Source organism: Capronia coronata, assembly GCF_000585585.1.
Source record: "Capronia coronata CBS 617.96 chromosome Unknown acBCG-supercont1.4, whole genome shotgun sequence".
Lineage (NCBI taxonomy): Eukaryota > Fungi > Ascomycota > Eurotiomycetes > Chaetothyriales > Herpotrichiellaceae > Capronia > Capronia coronata.
Window position 1 is genome coordinate 1,912,923 of NW_006912896.1, and position 18,704 is coordinate 1,931,626.

The 18,704-nt window shown below is 53.4% G+C and overlaps 7 protein-coding genes across 7 annotated transcripts; 5 read left to right on the plus strand and 2 right to left on the minus strand.

Annotated features, from left to right (window-relative positions):
• Nucleotides 1-969: 969 nt before the first annotated feature.
• On the minus strand, nt 970-4,563 carry A1O1_05244 (uncharacterized protein; the record flags this gene model as incomplete). The annotated part of the gene is made up of 6 exons (XM_007726130.1): nt 970-1,046; nt 1,101-3,694; nt 3,748-3,976; nt 4,027-4,120; nt 4,170-4,324; nt 4,380-4,563. 6 exons carry the CDS (start codon nt 4,561-4,563, stop codon nt 970-972), a joined length of 3,333 nt encoding a protein of 1,110 aa, XP_007724320.1.
• A 2,162-nt stretch (nt 4,564-6,725) lies between these two features.
• On the plus strand, nt 6,726-7,240 carry A1O1_05245 (uncharacterized protein; the record flags this gene model as incomplete). The annotated part of the gene is made up of 3 exons (XM_007726131.1): nt 6,726-6,754; nt 6,809-6,931; nt 7,036-7,240. The coding sequence occupies 3 exons, from the start codon at nt 6,726-6,728 to the stop codon at nt 7,238-7,240; spliced, it is 357 nt and encodes a 118-aa protein (XP_007724321.1).
• A 55-nt stretch (nt 7,241-7,295) lies between these two features.
• On the minus strand, nt 7,296-7,838 carry A1O1_05246 (uncharacterized protein; the record flags this gene model as incomplete). The annotated part of the gene is made up of 1 exon (XM_007726132.1): nt 7,296-7,838. The coding sequence occupies one exon, from the start codon at nt 7,836-7,838 to the stop codon at nt 7,296-7,298; it is 543 nt and encodes a 180-aa protein (XP_007724322.1).
• Nucleotides 7,839-9,224: 1,386 nt separating this feature from the next.
• Nucleotides 9,225-9,899, plus strand: A1O1_05247 (uncharacterized protein; the record flags this gene model as incomplete). The annotated part of the gene is made up of 2 exons (XM_007726133.1): nt 9,225-9,321; nt 9,379-9,899. The coding sequence occupies 2 exons, from the start codon at nt 9,225-9,227 to the stop codon at nt 9,897-9,899; spliced, it is 618 nt and encodes a 205-aa protein (XP_007724323.1).
• A 546-nt stretch (nt 9,900-10,445) lies between these two features.
• On the plus strand, nt 10,446-13,019 carry A1O1_05248 (TTK protein kinase; the record flags this gene model as incomplete). The annotated part of the gene is made up of 1 exon (XM_007726134.1): nt 10,446-13,019. The coding sequence occupies one exon, from the start codon at nt 10,446-10,448 to the stop codon at nt 13,017-13,019; it is 2,574 nt and encodes an 857-aa protein (XP_007724324.1).
• Nucleotides 13,020-14,099: 1,080 nt separating this feature from the next.
• On the plus strand, nt 14,100-15,426 carry A1O1_05249 (uncharacterized protein; the record flags this gene model as incomplete). Its single annotated transcript, XM_007726135.1, has 2 exons — nt 14,100-15,344; nt 15,397-15,426. The coding sequence occupies 2 exons, from the start codon at nt 14,100-14,102 to the stop codon at nt 15,424-15,426; spliced, it is 1,275 nt and encodes a 424-aa protein (XP_007724325.1).
• Nucleotides 15,427-16,986: 1,560 nt separating this feature from the next.
• On the plus strand, nt 16,987-18,583 carry A1O1_05250 (benzoate 4-monooxygenase; the record flags this gene model as incomplete). Its single annotated transcript, XM_007726136.1, has 2 exons — nt 16,987-17,279; nt 17,335-18,583. The coding sequence occupies 2 exons, from the start codon at nt 16,987-16,989 to the stop codon at nt 18,581-18,583; spliced, it is 1,542 nt and encodes a 513-aa protein (XP_007724326.1).
• Nucleotides 18,584-18,704: the final 121 nt, after the last annotated feature.

The window sequence follows — 18,704 nt, forward strand, 5'->3', positions numbered from 1 at the left end:
TACTACGACAACACGCTGCGGTGGGCAGGCGGTGAATGCTTCGCCCCGACCCTTCATCCTGCATCCTTCAGCCTCGATCCTCGATCCTACGTGTATCTGAGCCCCAACTTGGACACCGCTCTTGCAGTGCACTGAATGGACAATAATTCAGCAAGACTGAGCACACAATCTAGGAGACCCGTGGAGCAAGATGAACACCTCTGGCAGTCGGTTGTTGAGCCACACCGCTGCCGACCAATGTGAAGACTGAACACTGAACAACAGGAATGGATTGACTTGTGGTGGAGGACCTCTTTCCCGTTTCCATTGCACGAGGCTGTCTATGAACGGACGATATCAGACCCGACCAGACCACAGTAACCTCCAGCCTCCTCGTTTGTGCTGTCCCGCCTTCATTTGCCCTTCTATCGTTCCTCTTCCTCTTCCCCTTCCCCTTCTCCGTCTCTCAAACGGAGTCTTCTTCAGAAGAACCGTGCGGATTGTTGTTGTTCTTCTTTAATTGCAACCCTCGTCTATGTATGTCGCAACCCAAATCCACAACCACAACCATAACAATATTAAACCCCTGCTCCTTGCATTTGTACCCCCGACAGAATCGAACGAGTGGATAATGTAATAGACAGACAGCCGCTAAAACTGAGGAAAACGCGTATTAAAAGCCTGTTGCCGGCCTGCAGCCTCAATAAACAATTTGATCGTGATGTGCTGTGTTGCAAGAACGCTCCATCAAAGAAAAAAAAGAAAGAGGTGGGAAAAGAAGAGAAGACATTCATCCAGCAAACGCTCAAGTGGTATCTCAGACGCACAACTCTCGGAACCCCAAAACCCAAGATTCAACGCCGTGCTGTGCCAGGTGGAAAACTCTGCCACAACTGACTGGTCATGTCGGAAGTATCGTTGCAACATGGGCGGCTCACATGTTCGGCGGCCGACGATGGTGCAACATTCGATTCATCATATTTGTTTCCTTTACCGTCTCGCGCCGTCCATGTTGCCGGTAAGTTCGGCCACTCTTGCCTTGATTCGAGCCACTCGTGATTCAATTGCTATACATCCGTCAGTCTGGGCCTTGATGCTAGTTGGTCTTGGGATCGACTCACTCTCTTCTCCGCTTGTTTCGCCGTCATCGGTTCGAGTCTCGGTCCTACTTCTGTTCGTCTGCTCTTCGGACCCCCTCGCTGCTCGTTCGGCGGCATTTCTTCGGATCTGTGCCCAGCGATCGGTTGGGCTCACTTGATGTGTCAATGGCATCTGCTCTGCTTCTTCTTCATCTTCTTCCGCCGATGCCATGCTCGCTGCACCCTGGAATGACCGACCGGAATGAATACTGACTGGTCCATATCCCCTTTCTTCCTTGGGCGTCAGAAACGCGCTTTTAGGTGGCGTGTCTGCAGGAACAAATGCAGGTTGTTCCAGTAGAGGCCCTTGATCAAAGGTCGAAAACTCCCGGTCGGCATGTTCACGCTCGTTGGTGTCCACACGCGACAATTGATCGTATTCTTCATCCCTACGCATCCTGGGCGGTACGATCGCCTCCTCAGAAAGGGTATCAGCTTCAGCAGCAAGCTCTGAGGCCACAGGCGGTGCTTGAGATGCCGTCACAGGCGCAGCCTCTTGTGGCTCACTTCGAGTGAAAGAGCTTGTCGCTGCCGGTGCAATGGTCGCAAGACGATGGAAGTGGCCAGGGCTTAATGGTGGCGAAGTAGGGGCATCTGCGGGCAGAGCAGGCTTTCCCTCCAATGCACGTCGTGCGGCAGCAACAGCAGGGTCCTCTGCACTAGCAGGGGAGCCAGAAGGCTCGGGCACTCGACCTTCTCTTGACTTGGATCTCTTAGGTCCAAACAATCTGCGAAAGCCCGTTTTTTGAACCGGAGGTGGCCCACTAGGGTTCTTACCCCTTGGCTTCCTCTGTTCCGTAGACTTTTGTTGCACGTCAGACAATTTGCGCAATCTGGCAGGCTGATGCTTCGGGGCTTGTTTCTCTTGAATTTCGTCCTCCTTCGAAACGTGCCTCTCTGGTATCTCTGGCCGCTTGATTGTTGGCATCTCCGATATCTCTGGTGTTGCAGGTGGGAGAGGGACTTCTGAAGCCTCTTCAATGGCCGTCTCCTCCACGGGCACCTTAGGCTCGACGGGGATAGGAGCTGGCTCAACGACTTGCTCCACAACTGGTTCGATGACAACGGGCGCTGCTGCAATTGCTGGACTGTGCTCAGCCGACCGACTCCTTTCCAGGGGTGCAGGACGGAAGCCACTCTCCGACGGTGGCGCTGGTAGGTCCTTATTCCTACTCACTACCGAAAGAGTGGAAGTTGACCTACTGATCCCAAGATCCTCGGAAGGAGTGGACAACACTCCTTGCGAGGCTTTTCCGGTCCGGGAGTCACCCAGGTACTTAGCCCGGATGGCCTTCTTGTCATACTGGTTGGCCCATTGTAGGGCTGGGGAAGCTTCATCCTTGATGAATGGACCGAGGGTGAAGATACTGTTGGTCTTGGAGGGGGCCAAAGTATCTTGGGGGCGTCCTCGTCGTGTAGCCAATGCGGCTTGTTCTTCCCTCTCTTCGACTTGTTTTCTTCTAGAAAGCTCCGCGGCTACTTGTCGGATCTTTGCTTGCTGGTCAGGAGCCAGAGTTGCTCTGTGGTTAGTTTCGAGTTGCGGCTCTGGAGAGAGAGGACTCTTTTTGCTTCCAGATCGTCTCCTGCCCAAACGGCCTCGCTTGGTGGTGAAACCCAAGAATGACTTCTTCTCGGCAATGTAGGCTCCTACTGCGGGTTCGGGTGCTGCACCTTTGACCTGTTCCTCCATGACCATCCATTGGCCGTCAGGGAGAATGGTCTCAACGAGAGCACAACGACCAAAGACGGCTTTTCTTGAGGTCGGTTCTTCAGATGCCAAACTGCTGATCCAGACCCACCAGAAAGAATCATCTACGTTCACTCTAGTGATGCTTGCCAGCTCACCGGGGTCGAGATTCGGCTGGTGGTCCAGATTCCTTCGATGCGATTGCGAACTTTGGCCTCGAAGCATCGTTGATTGGATGGGAGGGAGAATCTTATCAGGTGGCAGAAAAATAGGCACCGGGGCTTTATTGCCATGCTCGTCTGCAAACCCAGACGACAGGAAATCCGCCCATGATGGAGTAGTAGGTCGGGCTAGATCGACATAACCTCTCGTGCGAGCCGAAGGACGCAAAGATCTAGAAGTAAGAGTTTTTGCTCCGAGCAGTCCATCATCATCATTGTCATCTTCGTCATCCTCAAGGGAGCTGCCGAATCCGATGTCCTCGAATCTGGACCACGAAGGATCAGCTAGACTGGTCGACGTTTTGGCATTAGAGACGTGGGACTGGTTTGTCGAGGAAATTGCCTTCAGTACACGACGACACTCGTCTGTGAGCGCTTCGACAGGATCTTCATAACTGGCGAATTGCTGCAGAGCTTGATCGTCATCTCGGTATTCGAAGTTCTTGGCTCGCCGCAATAGTGCATAGGGAGTGGGCGAAACAGTGTCCACAATCATGACCACTTTTGTCGCCTCATTGGAGAGTAAAGCATGCGTAGGGGGGTACTCGGTGGCATCTAGCAGCTGTTGAAGGGACCGTGGAAGACCAAGGATGCCACTAGTCTTGCTTGTACTGGGAGACAGCGAGCGAAGGTAGGCAAAGAAGAGATGTGAAGTTGCGTCGGCAGCACTATTTACGGTCAGCGATATACCTTCAAGACTGGTGCTAGATTAGTTACATACGTGACCCATGACTGGTATCCCGACTCGAACCCCTTCCCAGTGTCGTAATGTTCGAAAGCCCACCACCCGGCATACCGAGAGAGTTTGTGGCCTCCAAGACCATTGACTTTGCCATGCGCGGCGACGGCAGCCAGCAGGTCGAGAAAGTCCTGAATGATTTGAACCCGTGCAGGGGAATCTACGCCGAGTGGAACGAACGTGCTAAACGCATCGTGGGCAAATCGAGAGTCTGGGACATGTCAGCAAACGTGACACAGTATTAGCTGATTGAGGCAGCACCTCTCTCGCCGACTCGGAAACCTTCGTAGACCTCCCACGTCACAACACCGCCAGGCAATCGAGCCCAGCACCATTTCATGACACTGATCAGCACCTAGAACCATGGTGAGCGCAATTCTTGCAAACGACTGCCTCCTTCCTACCATGACCTCTGTCATTCGCAGTTCTTTGTCCAAGAGCGACCCCCGCAATGGCTCCCGCTCCTGAGGTGGAAGAAAGAAGTTGCGCACGAATGTCCTGGCCGCGGACGGGTCCGAGGAGGGACGGAAGGGGAGAAGTAGGAACGGGACATCGAGTGCTAGTAGTAAGTGAGCAACAATGAATAGCCAACGCACTTGCGAACCAACACCAACCTCTAGACTTCAATTCGGCGGTGCACATATGTAACAGCTCGGAGACCTCTTCTGGATCGACTCTCGTTCGCAGCCATGCATCGGACCATTGTATTTTCTTGGGTGCATCCCCGTTTGCCACAGGTGCAGCGGCCTTCTTCGCCGCAACGTCCTTGCTCTTGAAAACCTTTGAGAAGAACGGCATGGTCGATGGCGAGGTGGAAACTAGGATGGAGAGTTTTCGAGACCGCTTTGCATCGGACCGGCGACTTGCTTGATCAGCTGGATAGCAGTGACTGAGGAGTCGCACTGGGAGAGGCGAGATTTGAAGGCCCAGAGATGGCAGTGCATAGGGCACAGAATGTTGTATGCGGACGGGAAGATGAACGTTGCAGTCAAGGAAGTTGCATATGTCAGTCGTAGTTTCAGGGGACTATTCGGTTCGGGACGAATATGAAGAGCGGAGAACATCCACGGACCACCCCTAGCGGAATGGATTTCAGAAAGTGAGATCGGTACCAAAGAGGGAAAGCGAGTGTCAAGAAACAAGGGAAAAGGAGGAGATGTGTTGTCGTTCTGGAGTAGGATAGGCCGGCTGAAGTTGGAAGACGGTAGATGAACAGTGAACTGCGCAAATCAAACAATGGACAAAGACACGCGCCTGCTCGTCCACTTTGGTCAAGACAGCCACGTTTCTTTGCAAACAGGAACAGGAACAGGAACAGGAACAGGAAATGTGATGGGCCTGAGGAGGAGAATAAGAGTGGGCGTGGGCAACACGCGACGTGTTGTGCCGTGAGTTGAGGGACGATCCAAACCTGAACCGGCCCAAAGTAACAGAGAGAGCAGCTAGAGGCTCTCCAAGACCCGGGCACCTTGAGCCTAGTAGAGGGCAGTAGCAGCAGTGCCAGCAGTAGCACCCGTAGTGGAGGCTCGCGGGCGAGAGGGGCTCCCGGGGCCTCAATTCAGGCTGCACCGGGCTTTTCATAGGAGCAACTCTCAACCCTCTGTCTTTCCCTCCTGCATCTTCATCCATCTTGGGCTGCTCACAGTGATCAGACACCAATGAGACAAATCGCCTCAGCCTCAGCCACACCACTAATACGAAATGATCAACAACGCATGCAGTGCAGTTCCCTTCAAAGTGCACGGTGATGTCCCCAAAAAGGCGTGAGCGTTGTTCGCTGTCGACTAGGGTTGCACTTAATCTTCTCCGGACCGTTGGCTCCCTCCCTAGGTCTGATCTGAGACGGCCTGCGCCCCTCACAAGTCTCGAGTTCCGAACCTGCGATTCCGACCCTTCTTGCAACATCTGCTCAGCCAACCTTTCCGATCCTTCCATATGCCCTCAGTGCAGGATGTAGTGAGTTCATGTAAGCATCCGTCGACGGTTATCCACACCAACAAGCCACACGAGGTATTGTACAGGCATTCATGAGGAGGATACCTATGATAGTGATGACGATAAGGAGAAAGCATCAGAGAAATTGGACCTGGGAACCCCCTGTTCGTGCTTCTGGCCCACGAACTTGAACGTCTCAAAAGAGCGCAGTGAAGTCCAAATTGGCGGCCACAAACACCCTGATGCAAGCCACAGGGACCGTCACATTTGTGACTCTCAAGGAGCCACAGGCCGTGGGACGGTGCTGCGGTTTCTAAGATTGACTTGTAACTCCGTACCGCAGATTGGTCCACTCAAATATGGCTCAACCAGTCTCAATCACAATCGAGATATTGGACTCTCACATGCAGAAGCGCGAGAACTTTTGAGATAAGGTGCCTACATGTCGAGAGCAAGTGGCCAGATATAATGGGATGGTGAGCCGCCATGCAATTTCCTCCTTGCGCCAGCCAGCAGCTGAGGAATGCCCTTAGATTTGACCATGCAGGATACAAAGTACTAGTATGTACAGTAGATGGTTGCCTTTATCGATCTAAATAGGGACGTAAATAGGTGCGCATACTTATTAGTCCTGCGCTGTAGGTGCTAGTAAATAGCGCCATCCAAACCGTTCATGTCGCAGCCTTGCAGACTCGGAGCAGATCACCAGGATGACAGCCTTCTGTTCCGAAACTGCTGGCGCCATGCACTCACTGGCAGTGTGCAACTCTTCGTGCCTTGACCACCTGACAAAATGTGCATCAAGTGCACCCAAACCTCCATGCATGCCACTGGCAAAGTCATGACGTAACCAATCACAGATACCTATTGCACCGATACAATATCATGAGAAGACATGAATGCATCGTCCGCCCAAGGGATAGGTTCTGTAGCCCATGCACCTACGGTACACATACTGCCATTTTCTTCAACCCAAGCTCGCAATACCAGGATCGCATAGATCGTTCAAAGCTTTTGCGTTCGAAATGGTCAAGAGTAATCAAGATGTCATTAAGTACGCGCCAAACGACCCATAATTTGCAGCGAGCCCCGTCCTAATTAGAGACAGCGACTTCAATAACACCGTCAATGTGACCGCTGACGAGCTTGAAGAATGGCTCAAGGGTGGTGAGTCCCAGAAGTCGGGCTGGTCAAAAGATGACGGCTCCGGAGAAAGCGTTGGCCACGAGAGGTAAGCTGCGCCGTATAGTTCATGGACTAGGATGTTCGCCTATATGCGACATTGTTGATAGCGTCCAGTACTTCTCCGGACGGTAATTCTGACATGGTTTGCAGTGGAAGGAAGATTGTCGAGATCCTGAGAAAGAACCCAACCAAGAATCCATCCCAGTATGACGAAGAGGACTTGGCCCATATGAGGAAAGTTGCCGCCTACAACAAACGCCATCTGGCCCAGGAGCAGAAGGCCAAGCAAGACACCAACAGCAACTCATACCGGTCATTGATGAACTGGGGCCATGATGCGCAGAAGGAGGCCTGAGCAGCGGCCAATGTATTGATGTAGCGGTCCCTCGTTCCCAGCGCTGTCGAAGTCATCAAGTCGACTCTGGTGGAAAGATGAAATCTTTGACAATCGTCGAACCAGCATATTCCGGATTGAGCATGACGCAGCTCAGAAAGTAGGCCAGACCTTCCCGCCTCCTCTCCAGGAACTTGGGTTGAAATTTGTAGATGGCGCTTTTGGGGGGCAGTGGTGGGAGCGAGGTCTTAGTCGATTGAGGAAATGCTCTGATCAACCTGCTCCGTAGCTCGGCAAATTCCGAGTATCGTTTGCGAATGGTCATGGGCCCTCCATCGAGTGTTTGGACTTTGCAATTCCACACCACGTAGGCTCCGATGCCCGGAGGACTGCCATGGACAATGACATAGTCATCAATGGTTATGGACTTGGCCCAAAGCGCCGCTCTGCTGGCTGCTCGAGATTCGGTATGATCTTCGAGGATGATGGGCGGTGGACGGTCTGGAGAAGGATTGTCCGAATGTCCTGAATCATGGCTATTTTGCCAATAAGGAGTATATGCCTGATCCGAAACAGCGTCACTGGGGACGGCATCGGATGTGGAGTTGTGGTTCTCCATAGTATGCTGTGTACATTTGGTCGCCTGCGGGTCAAGTGCAAGGAAATCTTCGGTGGACCATTGAGGCCGAGATGGCAGAGGCCATGCGAACTGATGCGACGACACGAGGGTGGTTGAGTGGTCTCTGCCGTCTGCCAGCGGATTGAAAATTGAAGAAGTGTCAAACCAGTTGCAGAGAAGAAAAGGCGCGGTTGGCGACATGAAAGGCTCAATTGCCTATATGGGACAAGCTGAACCTGACGGCCGGGCTAGTCCCGGTCGAGACTGCTGTCAGCGAGAAGTAGCTAGACACCTGCTGGAAGCTACATGGCCTCTGCTCTGTAACACAGGGCATCTGGTGGGTGGTAAGTGGCTAGTAGGGGCTATCTTCGGTTGAACTCTTCTCCACAAGCTCTCTAATCTGCTACAACACCCTGACGGCCAAACGATACTCCAGGTGTCTACTACCTACTACAGGCGGTCTATGATGCCACCATTATCACAGCTCTATGCGGCAGAAATTGAAGATATTCTATTCACACGGCTTAGTACAAAATTAATGGAGGAGAATGATGACTGGGCGTTGACTTCCGGGCTAAACCGTGGATCTGTATCGAGGCTAGACATGGCAGAAAAGGCTTGTACCCAGCCTGGGGGGCTCGGGGCTCCTTAGGCACCTGGCTCTTTGTCTGTGTTAGGCTCCCTGGGCTTCTACTAACACGAACTCTGCCTAGTCTCCAGGCATCGTCGTGGTGGGAAAGGCGCAATTATGGAAACCCGGGGCCTTGGAGGTGATTGCAATTGGGCGGTACACTCCCTAGCGGTCCCATGTCCACTGGCACTGGACAGTGCGGCCTCGAAAAGACTGTGGCTGCACGCGTAGACTGACAGTGTCTCTCGGACACGGTGCAAGAGGGAACGGACATGCTGCATCTCTGAGACAAGTCAACCTCCTACACAGGTCATTGCTCGTTCAAGCGTGCCACACTTATGCCATATTGAGAGTCTGCAGGTGATACCCGTCCACTGGGGTATTCACGGATGGAGCATCTTGAGTGGCGGGCAGATGCATCTCGCCTTGAAAGTGGGAGAGTCTACGTCGTAAGCGAATGACTGGCATGTCGACGGACTCTCCTCAACCCTGCCTCCTCTGCCCTTTTCGTGAAGCCATCGTGCCCATGGCTTGAGTATTTATCCCTTTCATGTCCATGACCAGCAACCCTGTCTGCAGGTCTCAAATCTCGTTTCTCCCTCGTTCATAGAAAGAATTGTACTCGGAACGAGGTTGAACTCTCCCAGTCGTCCAACATTTTTTCTCTTCAATTCCATTCTCTCTAGGTGGTCTTCCAGCCTTGGATACACCGAGACGGGTACTACGGAGCCACAATCGGCCTGCTTAATCTCACGATGCACTCCCTCCTCTTCACTGCTGTCGTGGCTGTCCTCGCTCGCCTTGCCTTTACACAGTCCATCGACCCAAACTCAGTTCCTCTTTCCACAAGACGTAAGTGACTCAACCAGACTGTCCAATCCTGCTACCGACACTGACATGCGAATCCAGAGACTTGGTGTAACTCACAGATCTCGGAATGCCCGCTGATTTGTCTGCAAGAGGCGGGCAATTCGGCTGGCACAGACTCCAACACCTGTGACCCTTCCTCGCTCACTTACAGCTGCATCTGCTCGAACGGCCTCGCTCCCAACGCCTCCGAATACTCTCAAACACTTCCCTATTTTATCTGCACCCAATACAACTCGAACTGTCAAGCTTCTTGTGGGAATGATAATCAATGTGCTGCCGCATGTGTCCAAGATCACCCTTGCGGAGCAACCAATCCGACAAGAGTCAACACCAGCACAATTACAACAATGCCCGCCACAAGCACAACTGCAGGTGCAGCAGCTTCGACTGCCTCCGACGGGGTGATATACACTGGCTTTGGCGGGGGCTCAGCTGCCACCACGGCGGCGTCTAGCTCAGGTAGCTCGGCAGCATCAAGAGTCGTCGTGGACATCGGCCAGATCTATGGGTTAGGATTACTGGTCGCTGGCATCTTTGCTGGATTCAGCTTCATGCTGTAATTCGGGGTGCAAGGCTCTCTAGTCGGTTGCATATGGACAGCCATCTCTGTTCATGCTCAGCATGCTCATCTGGCTTGCCCGAGGCATGATCTTTGGGATGGACCCAAGTTGGAAGGAAGAGTTCTGATCCTAGCGAGTGTTTTTTGGCATCGGCATCGGCATCGGCATTGGCGCTGAAAAGGCATACCGGCTATCTTCTTGCATTTTGGCAGACCGTTTGACGAACAAGTCGTGTCCATAGCAAACAGTTCTCTGTGAAGGACTGGTCGCAATAATGATAATAGTTGCACTACACGATAGGAAGGCTTTCGTGGACTGACTTCTCTCGATGCTTCGTCTATTTGCTCTTCTCTCGTTGCCCCGACAACCAATGTATTGATCGGCCCGGAGTTTATCCGACGTCACCTCTGCTATTGGCACACTCCCATTCCCCAATTCGCGTTCGCAGAATACCATCTCCTACTTCAAGTTGGTCAACAAATCTTCAACTGCAAGCAATGAGCTTGTCCATGGATATTAATACTCAATGCTAGTCGATCTTTAGGCATGGCTACTTATGCTACGCCGACGCCTGCAGCCTTCCCTTCCAGTCTCAGCAACTCGCGCCGATCACATCTCCGAACCACGACGCGACCAGTAACAAACCGTGCTCAGCCACAGGCGCATATAACTACCACAACACAGAGGTCTCAATCCAGCCGCAATATGACGGGCGACAGCTCCGACGACGAGGATCTTGCACCCATAAAGCTCAGTGCGGAAGCGCAGGCGATACTCGGAGAGGTTGACTCGAATTCGGCACCGGACAAGGAAAATTGGGAACCACAAGTGCGAGCGACAAAAGCAACGAGCGAATCCTACCGAAAGACCCGAGAGACCCCGATTGAAATACTGAAAAGGACCAGCCCGCTCCAACAAAGGGATGGCAGTCCTGTTCCTCGTGTTGTGCGAGTCACTTCGGGAGCTCGTCCTGGTTTGCCTACAGTATTAGGTCGGGACGGATCGTTCATGTACAAGATTCATGAGAAGCCATCTTCGCGTCTTCATTCTGTCTCCAACGACTCACAGACTCCCGCACCACGAGTACGGCGGATTCGCATAAGTGACTCGAGACGATTGTCGAGATCTCCTCCGTCCAAGCAGGAGGCTGAGTCGGCTCAGCAACAAGAAGAACAACCCGTAGCAGAAGCACCACAATCTTCCAGTCGTCTACGCAGCCCACCATCCCATGGACATCAGAGCAGTCCAGACGAGGATGGTGCTGTGTTGCCATCGACAATCATGCGATCCCGGCGTGGTGAAGAGAACGGGGCTCAAAGCACGATGCGGGTGAGACGGATAGGCGGGGCTCTTCTCAACAAACCTGTAAGAAGGGGCATGGTACGGCGGCAGAGCGAAGAGGAGGACGTGAATTTGGAGCATCCGGAGAGGGAACGATCGAGAACGCCTGAGATGGAGATGGGCCGCCGGGCCAGAGAACCCGATCTGGAGGATCTTCCGGATGATTTGCTCGCCCTCCAAGGCAGTCCGAAACAAGTCAGACCAGTTTACATTTCGCCCAAGCATGCATCTCCTGAAATACCAAAGGAGCAACCCCTGGGTCTCACGCTGGAGCAGGCATCTCCCGATCCTGCGCCATCACGACCTGCATCCGTCCACAGAGCCTTGCCAACGCCTGGAACGCGCGAGTTGCACCCTTCCGCGAAAGCATCAAGCTCACAAAGAAACCCCATATTCAAAATACCTCCTCTCCCGTCACATCCGTCAGCACAGGACCAAGAAAACGAGCCGCCGCCAACGTTTCGAAGAGCCAAACCCACTGCCGCGATGCTGGAGGTACACGAAGACGAGCCACAGTCAGATCAAAAACAGGTAGAACCTGCACCGGTGGCGGCACAGAGCTCTCCATCCCGACAACCACTAGCCGCCAAGTCGAACAATATCGTCCACCGGCCAGCTCCAGTTCCGCCGCCAAAAATGTCCATCCTGGACGCGGCCACTTCTAACGCAGGATCCAGAAACAAGAAATCAGTCCACTATGTTTTGAACGGCAAGACGTACAGGCGACTGGACTGCATAGGGCGAGGAGGATCTTCTAGGGTATTCCGAATCATGGCCGAGAACTACAAGATCTTTGCCTTGAAGAGAGTCAATCTCGAGGAGGCGGATATGGCGGCAATAGCGGGATACAAGGGCGAAATCGACCTGTTGAAGAAGCTGGAGAACGTGGACAGAGTCATTCGCCTGTACGACTACGAGGTCAACGAGGACAAAGGTGTGTTGAACGTGATGATGGAATTAGGCGAATCCGACTTCAACAAGATGCTCAACGAGCAGTTGAAGGCGGACAACGCCAAACTCGACATCACCTTCACCCGACACTATTGGAAGGAGATGCTGGAATGTGTGCAGTCAGTCCATGACTACGACATTGTGCATTCGGACCTGAAGCCGGCGAATTTCCTGCTGGTGAAAGGCCAGCTCAAATTGATCGATTTCGGGATTGCCAACGCCATCCAGGACGACACGGTCAATGTCCACCGCGAAAACCAGATCGGCACGCCCAACTATATGAGCCCCGAGTCCCTGGTGTGCCACACCCCAGCGGCCGGCTCGGCGCCGGGAACCAAGTTGCTCAAACTCGGCAAGCCCAGCGACGTCTGGAGCTTAGGCTGCATCCTGTATCAGATGACCTACGGCCAGCCGCCGTTTGCGCATATCACCAAACAATTTGAACGCATCATGAGCATCCCGAACCCGAAAGTCGAGATCCAGTTCCCCAACACCGGGATAGGCGGCACCGTCGTCCCCTTTGGACTGATCAAGACGTTGAGACGCTGTCTCACGCGCGAACAGTCCCTGCGGCCGACGATCAAGGAACTTCTCAGTGACGCAGACCCGTTTCTCAACCCCGTGGCCATCAGCCCGGATATGCTGGGGAGGGTCATCGGGAATGTTGTCGGCTATTGTCGGCGCAGAGAAGAGGCTATGAGAGCGAGAGGTGAAATCACCGCCGCGGACGGTGTCAGTTGCCTCCCTAAGGATGAGGAGATGAAGGGCTGGCCGTTGGCGTTTTACGAAAAGCTGAGACAGGCTCAGGAAGAGGGCACGGCTTGGTGATTGAGTTCTGAATGGGTTGTCTGGAATGATCTGTACGGCACGACTGCTCAGATCGACATCTTCTTACTACTTATTGGATACCTCTCCACTGCAAGGCTCTGGATTGGGAGAAGGGCTGCTCGATTGGCATATATCGGCGACTTGTTCTGATGGATGTTTGCTGCTTGCTTGGATACTGGCACACCTGGAGTTGGATGTCGCAAAACGGCCAGGATGAGGATGAAGTGACGCTTGAGGACTACTTACCCCTACTTATTCGAAGCATGGATTTGACTTTTTTTCGTCCGCTGTTCTACTTGGGTGTGTGTGATTTTGCATTGCGTTCAAGCGAGTTTTTGAATCCCCTGGCCACATCGAATGGTGGGTCTTTGCATTATCGTGGGCTTGTGAAGTATGAATCAATTAGGAATATCAAATTGATTCTCTCCTGGTTTTCTGCAGTCCTCGATAGCTCGAGTAAAGTGTCATTTTCCTACACATATTTTCCATTGGTGCATGAAAAGCTCTCTCTGTTCAATGCAATGTATCTGTATCAAGATGTCCACACGAGCGGTCTCCGACCGGCGCAGAGCTGAAAAGCCTCGAGCTTGACTTGACTACCGCTCACACTGGTTGCCCATGCTGAAGAAGATCATCCCCCATAGCAGCGCGAAGGACTGCCTCGACGGCTGAAGTTGGACGCACAACCAACGTACGGCATCAGATCCGCAGATAGTGGGAGGCAACGCTGTGACAGGGTTCTATATTCCGCACGAAATGAACCCTTTCAGAGCATTCCGGCCATTGAGGCCTCAAGCAGGGGAAGACGACTGTGTAATATCTTGTAGCAGATGCTAAAGGTACTTCCTGTGCTGCCATTAGATGCGCACGCGCCTACCGTACCAGTTGCGGCGGAGTATACGGCATAAATAGTCAAGTTCTTCACACGTGCTCGATTCGTTGCCTGCGGGATTGATGTCGTCTACTACATAGTACTTATGTTCCCGACTCTAGATCATCTCTGCGATCGAGCCTGGAGCCGTCGCCACAATTGCAGATTCCTCTTCTGTGACCTATTTCTTCCTACAACAGCGGTCCGAAATGGCCTCCCCCGAACTCACCGCGGCTTTGGAGTCGGTCGCAGATGGATCCTCCGCTGTCAAGACCCGAACATACAATGACCTCCTCTCCCAATTGACCAGCCATCCACCCGCTTCAGCTGAACAGCATGCGACAGATCTGATCGCCTACGTCGATGCCATCCTTTACTCGGGCCTGGGGATCATCACCATCCGGCCGCTTCTGGCAAGCCTCGTCAAGTCTCTCAGCAGCGCCCCGTCAGAGGTCAAGGTCAAGGTGGGCTCACACATCGCGGACGCCTTGCAGTCCCAGTTAGCTTCGTACGAAGAGCAGGATGCAGCTGTGAGGGAGATACTAGCCGACGGCTACGAAGCGGAGGAAGAGTACACGGCGGCCGCAAAGGCGCTACAGGGCATCCATCTGGACACCACCCAACGCCAGGTATCGGATCGGTCGAAGGTAGAGACATGGATTCGGATAGTGAGATACTACTTGGAGGACGATGATACAGTAGCAGCGGAGACGGCACTGAACAAGATCAAAAATTCGGCAGCAGCGGCCCAAGTATTGAAGGAGGCACCAGACATGAGATTACACTACCAATTGTCGCAAGCCCGGATTCTGGACTCTCGACGAGACTTCCTGAATGCATCTGTCGAGTATCTCAATGTGTCGTTCAATTCCATGATCGATGACGAAGAGCGTCGGCGCGCACTCTCTGCCGCCATCAAGACAGCAATTCTCGCTCCCGCCGGTCCTCAGCGAAGTCGGCTGCTGGCCAAGCTGTATAAGGACGACAGGTCGCCGGAGACGGAGGAATATGGGATCTTGGAGAACATGTTTTTGGATCGCCTGCTGTCTCCCGCCGAGGTTGAAGCCTTTGCTTCCACCCTAGCACCGCATCAGCTGGCCAAGACAGCGGATGGAAGTACCGTCCTCAGCAAAGCCGTCATCGAGCACAACCTCTTAGCCGCCAGTCGACTTTACGAAAATATCACCACGGCTGCTTTGGCTCGAATCCTAGGTCTTACAGATGGTAAAGAGAATACGGCTGCCGAGAAGGCCGAGGACTATGCGGCGAGAATGGTGGAACAAGGTCGGCTACGAGGCGAAATTGATCAGATCGCCGGTGTGATCATGTTCGAGACGATTCCGGAAGTCGAGTTGAACGGTCCTATTCGCGATCTGCGGGCTTGGGATTACGCTGTCCAGGGGCTGGTGGAAGACGTGGAACGGTGTGCCGCCGGGTTGAGCGAGGCCTTTCCAGTAAGTGAGTTGCGAGTACGTTTCAGATATGGATGTTGACTGTCGCCTGCAGCAATTCGCGGACGGGCAGATGGTCCATTGAACACAGATCACAGAACTGCCATTATTGCAATGTCCAGTGTTCCGTGGGGATCATCATCACCAGGGTCATGTGCCCTACATACATAGCCGCGGCATCTTCGGACCGCACACGCTAGCGGATGCGCCGAGAGAGCCGTTTTGGACTCCCGGAGATGCATCCCACCTGCTTCAACGAAGGCGATGATGCTTCAGACATGCCAGTCCATCTCGCCTCTTCGGCTTCAGGCTTGGGCGAACGAGAGTGGGCGGGTCAGAGCTCAGGAAGTACGGCATTTTTCATGATGGTGTGCAGTGGGCGCTGGAGATGACATGCGTATGAGAGCTATGGCGATCGGCCGAGCCGGGTATCCGAAAGCTGGAGGATGACCGCAGGTTGTGGGGATGATTCGATGAGGAAACGGCCGTCAAAACAAGGAGACCGCATATTGATTGGGCCATCGGTGAGGGTACTGTGTTGGTATGGAGATGAAGTACCCATACCCATACCCATACCCATACCCATTCAGATGATGTGGACATGCAGCAGTGTCATAGCAAGTTAGCAATGCTACTTTGCGGTGTGCTGTAGTAGATGCATCTCGTCCACTGTTCAGGGGGTTAGGAGGTCTTCAGACTACTACTTGTAGTATGCTGTTATTAATCAGTACTACTACGTACTACTAGTAGGACTGCCTCGGCTCCCGCAAATGAGAATTGGAGAAGAAGATTGTAAGACTCGCTGATTATTGGGAGAGCAACAGCGGCGTGAGAAAATATTATCCGATTGCATGGCGGCTCCCCATACTAGGCAAGAAACGCGGGGGTCCCAACGTCTCCGCGTTTAAAGCAGCAGTGAGTGCGGCTGCGGTTGCGGAAGTGGGATGGATCTGGGGACGTGATGCGACGAGGGGAGTCAGTGTCATGCTAGTAGTACTAGTAGTACACAGTATACAGGACTACCAACACACTGCACCTGCAGTACACTGCACAGGTGACAAGACAGTACACAGTACAGGTTGGCATCTGCAGTAAGGTAAGGTATCTGTCTATCTGAGTCAGTCAATCAATCATCGTGCCTGCCCTCGCAAGTCTCCATCCCCTCGCTCCTTCTCTCTCTCCAGCTCTCCATTTTCTCCATCCCTGCCAGTGTCTCTCTCTCTCTCTCTCTCTCTCTCTCTCCATCCTCCCCCCCTCTGTCCCTGAGCCCGCTCCTCTTCCGCACCCCAAACACCAATCACTCTCCCACAATTGCCAAACTTCATTTCCCGACCTGAACATCCGTGATTCGAGACGTGAACCGTCGACCACCTCCGCTGCTGGCCCCTTCTGCCATCAGCACCAGTTGTGTGGGCACCAATCCACACGTCGCCCTTTCACACATCTCGGTTCATAGTTCGAAGTCATGCCTCGCGCACTCCGAGTCTGGCAATGCAACATATTAAAAGCCACGCTCGCTTCCAACCCTTGAGCCTGACAATCACGTACAGCTTCTTCACTCCATCCTGATTTCAGCAGCGGCAGTATTTTCTTGCAAAGGAAACACAAGTCACTTAGCTCTTTTCCTCTTCTGTTCTTCGTCACAATGCTTCTTACCAACGCTGTCTCCCCATGGACCCTGCTCCTTCTCCCGATCCTCTATTATCTTCTGCCATACCTTCGGAACTGGAGTCTGCGTAAGGTGCCGGGCCCCTTACCTGCAGCGCTCTCCAATCTCTGGCTTCTATATCAGTGTCGTCGAGGGCGAAGGTACCGTGCGGTCGACGAGGCACACAAGCAGTACGGCAAGGTTGTCCGCATCCAGCCAAACCATGTCTCGATCGCGGATGATCAGTATATCAGCACCATCTATGGACATGGCAATGGATTTTTAAAGAGGTGAGTGGTCCAGACAACCCTATGGGAAGTGAATCGTTGCTAAGATGGGGCGTAGTGAGTATTATGATGCTTTCGTGTCCATCCGTCGAGGTCTTTTCAATACCCGGGATCGGGCTGAGCACACGCGGAAGCGTAAAATCGTCTCGCATACCTTCTCCGCCAAATCCATCGGGCAGTTCGAACAATACATCCACGGCAACCTCGATCTCTTCATGCACAAATGGACCAATGTGGCCACGGCACGCCAAAACCCTTCGACCGGCTATGCTTCCATCGATGCCCTGCACTGGTTCAACTATCTGGCCTTCGACATCATCGGTGACCTGGCTTTTGGCCAGCCCTTTGGAATGTTGGAGCACGAAAAGGACTTTGCCGAGATCCGTAAATCCCCAGACGCACCACCGACCACTGCACCTGCCATCGAAGTCCTCAACCGTCGCGGTGAGGTGTCGGGCACCTTGGGATGTCTCCCACAACTAAAACCCTGGGCCAAGTACTTCCCAGATCCATTCTTCAGCCAGGGTGTTGAAGCGGTCGAAAACCTGGCAGGTATCGCCATCGCGCGTGTCAAGCAACGACTCGAGAACCCCAACCCAGACCGAGTCGACCTGCTCGCCCGGCTAATGGAAGGCAAAGACGCCAAAGGCGAGAGACTCGGCCGCGAAGAACTTACCGCCGAAGCACTCACCCAACTTATTGCCGGCAGCGACACGACTTCCAATACCGCCTGCGCCATCCTATATTACGTCGTGCGCACCCCAGGCGTGCTCGAGCAGCTACAGAAAGAGCTTGACGCAGCCATCCCTCCGGGCGTACCCAAATACGAGCAAGTCCGCGACCTACCGTACGTGCAGGCTGTGATCAATGAGACAATGCGCATCCACAGCACCAGTTCGCTAGGCCTCCCGCGCGTCGTGCCTGGTCCTTCCCCGGAGCACCCGACTGCCCACGGAGTTGATATCTTGGGCTACCATTTTCCCCCGGGCACTGTACTGAGCGTACCCAGCTACACGATCCATCACTCCCGCGAGATTTGGGGCCCGGACGCCGACGAATTTGTGCCTGAAAGATGGGATGACAAGCGGCTGACGTCGCGCCAGAAGGAAGCTTTCATTCCCTTTTCCACGGGTCCCAGGGCCTGCGTCGGGCGCAACGTCGCCGAGATGGAGTTGAAGTGTATGGTCGGCACGGTGTTCCGGAATTTCGAGTTCAGAGATGAACATTCAGGTGAACTGGAGACGAGGGAAGGGTTCCTTCGAAAACCACTTGGTTATAACGTCGGTATTCGACTGCGGGCGTCTTGATCGGGTGCTTTATCGTGTGTCGCTTTATTCTCGTCTATCTGGCCCCTGTACGAGAGGCAGGCATGGCGAGTTTGGACTTTCATGTTGTCCCTTGGTTTTGGCGCACAAGTGGTTTCGCGTG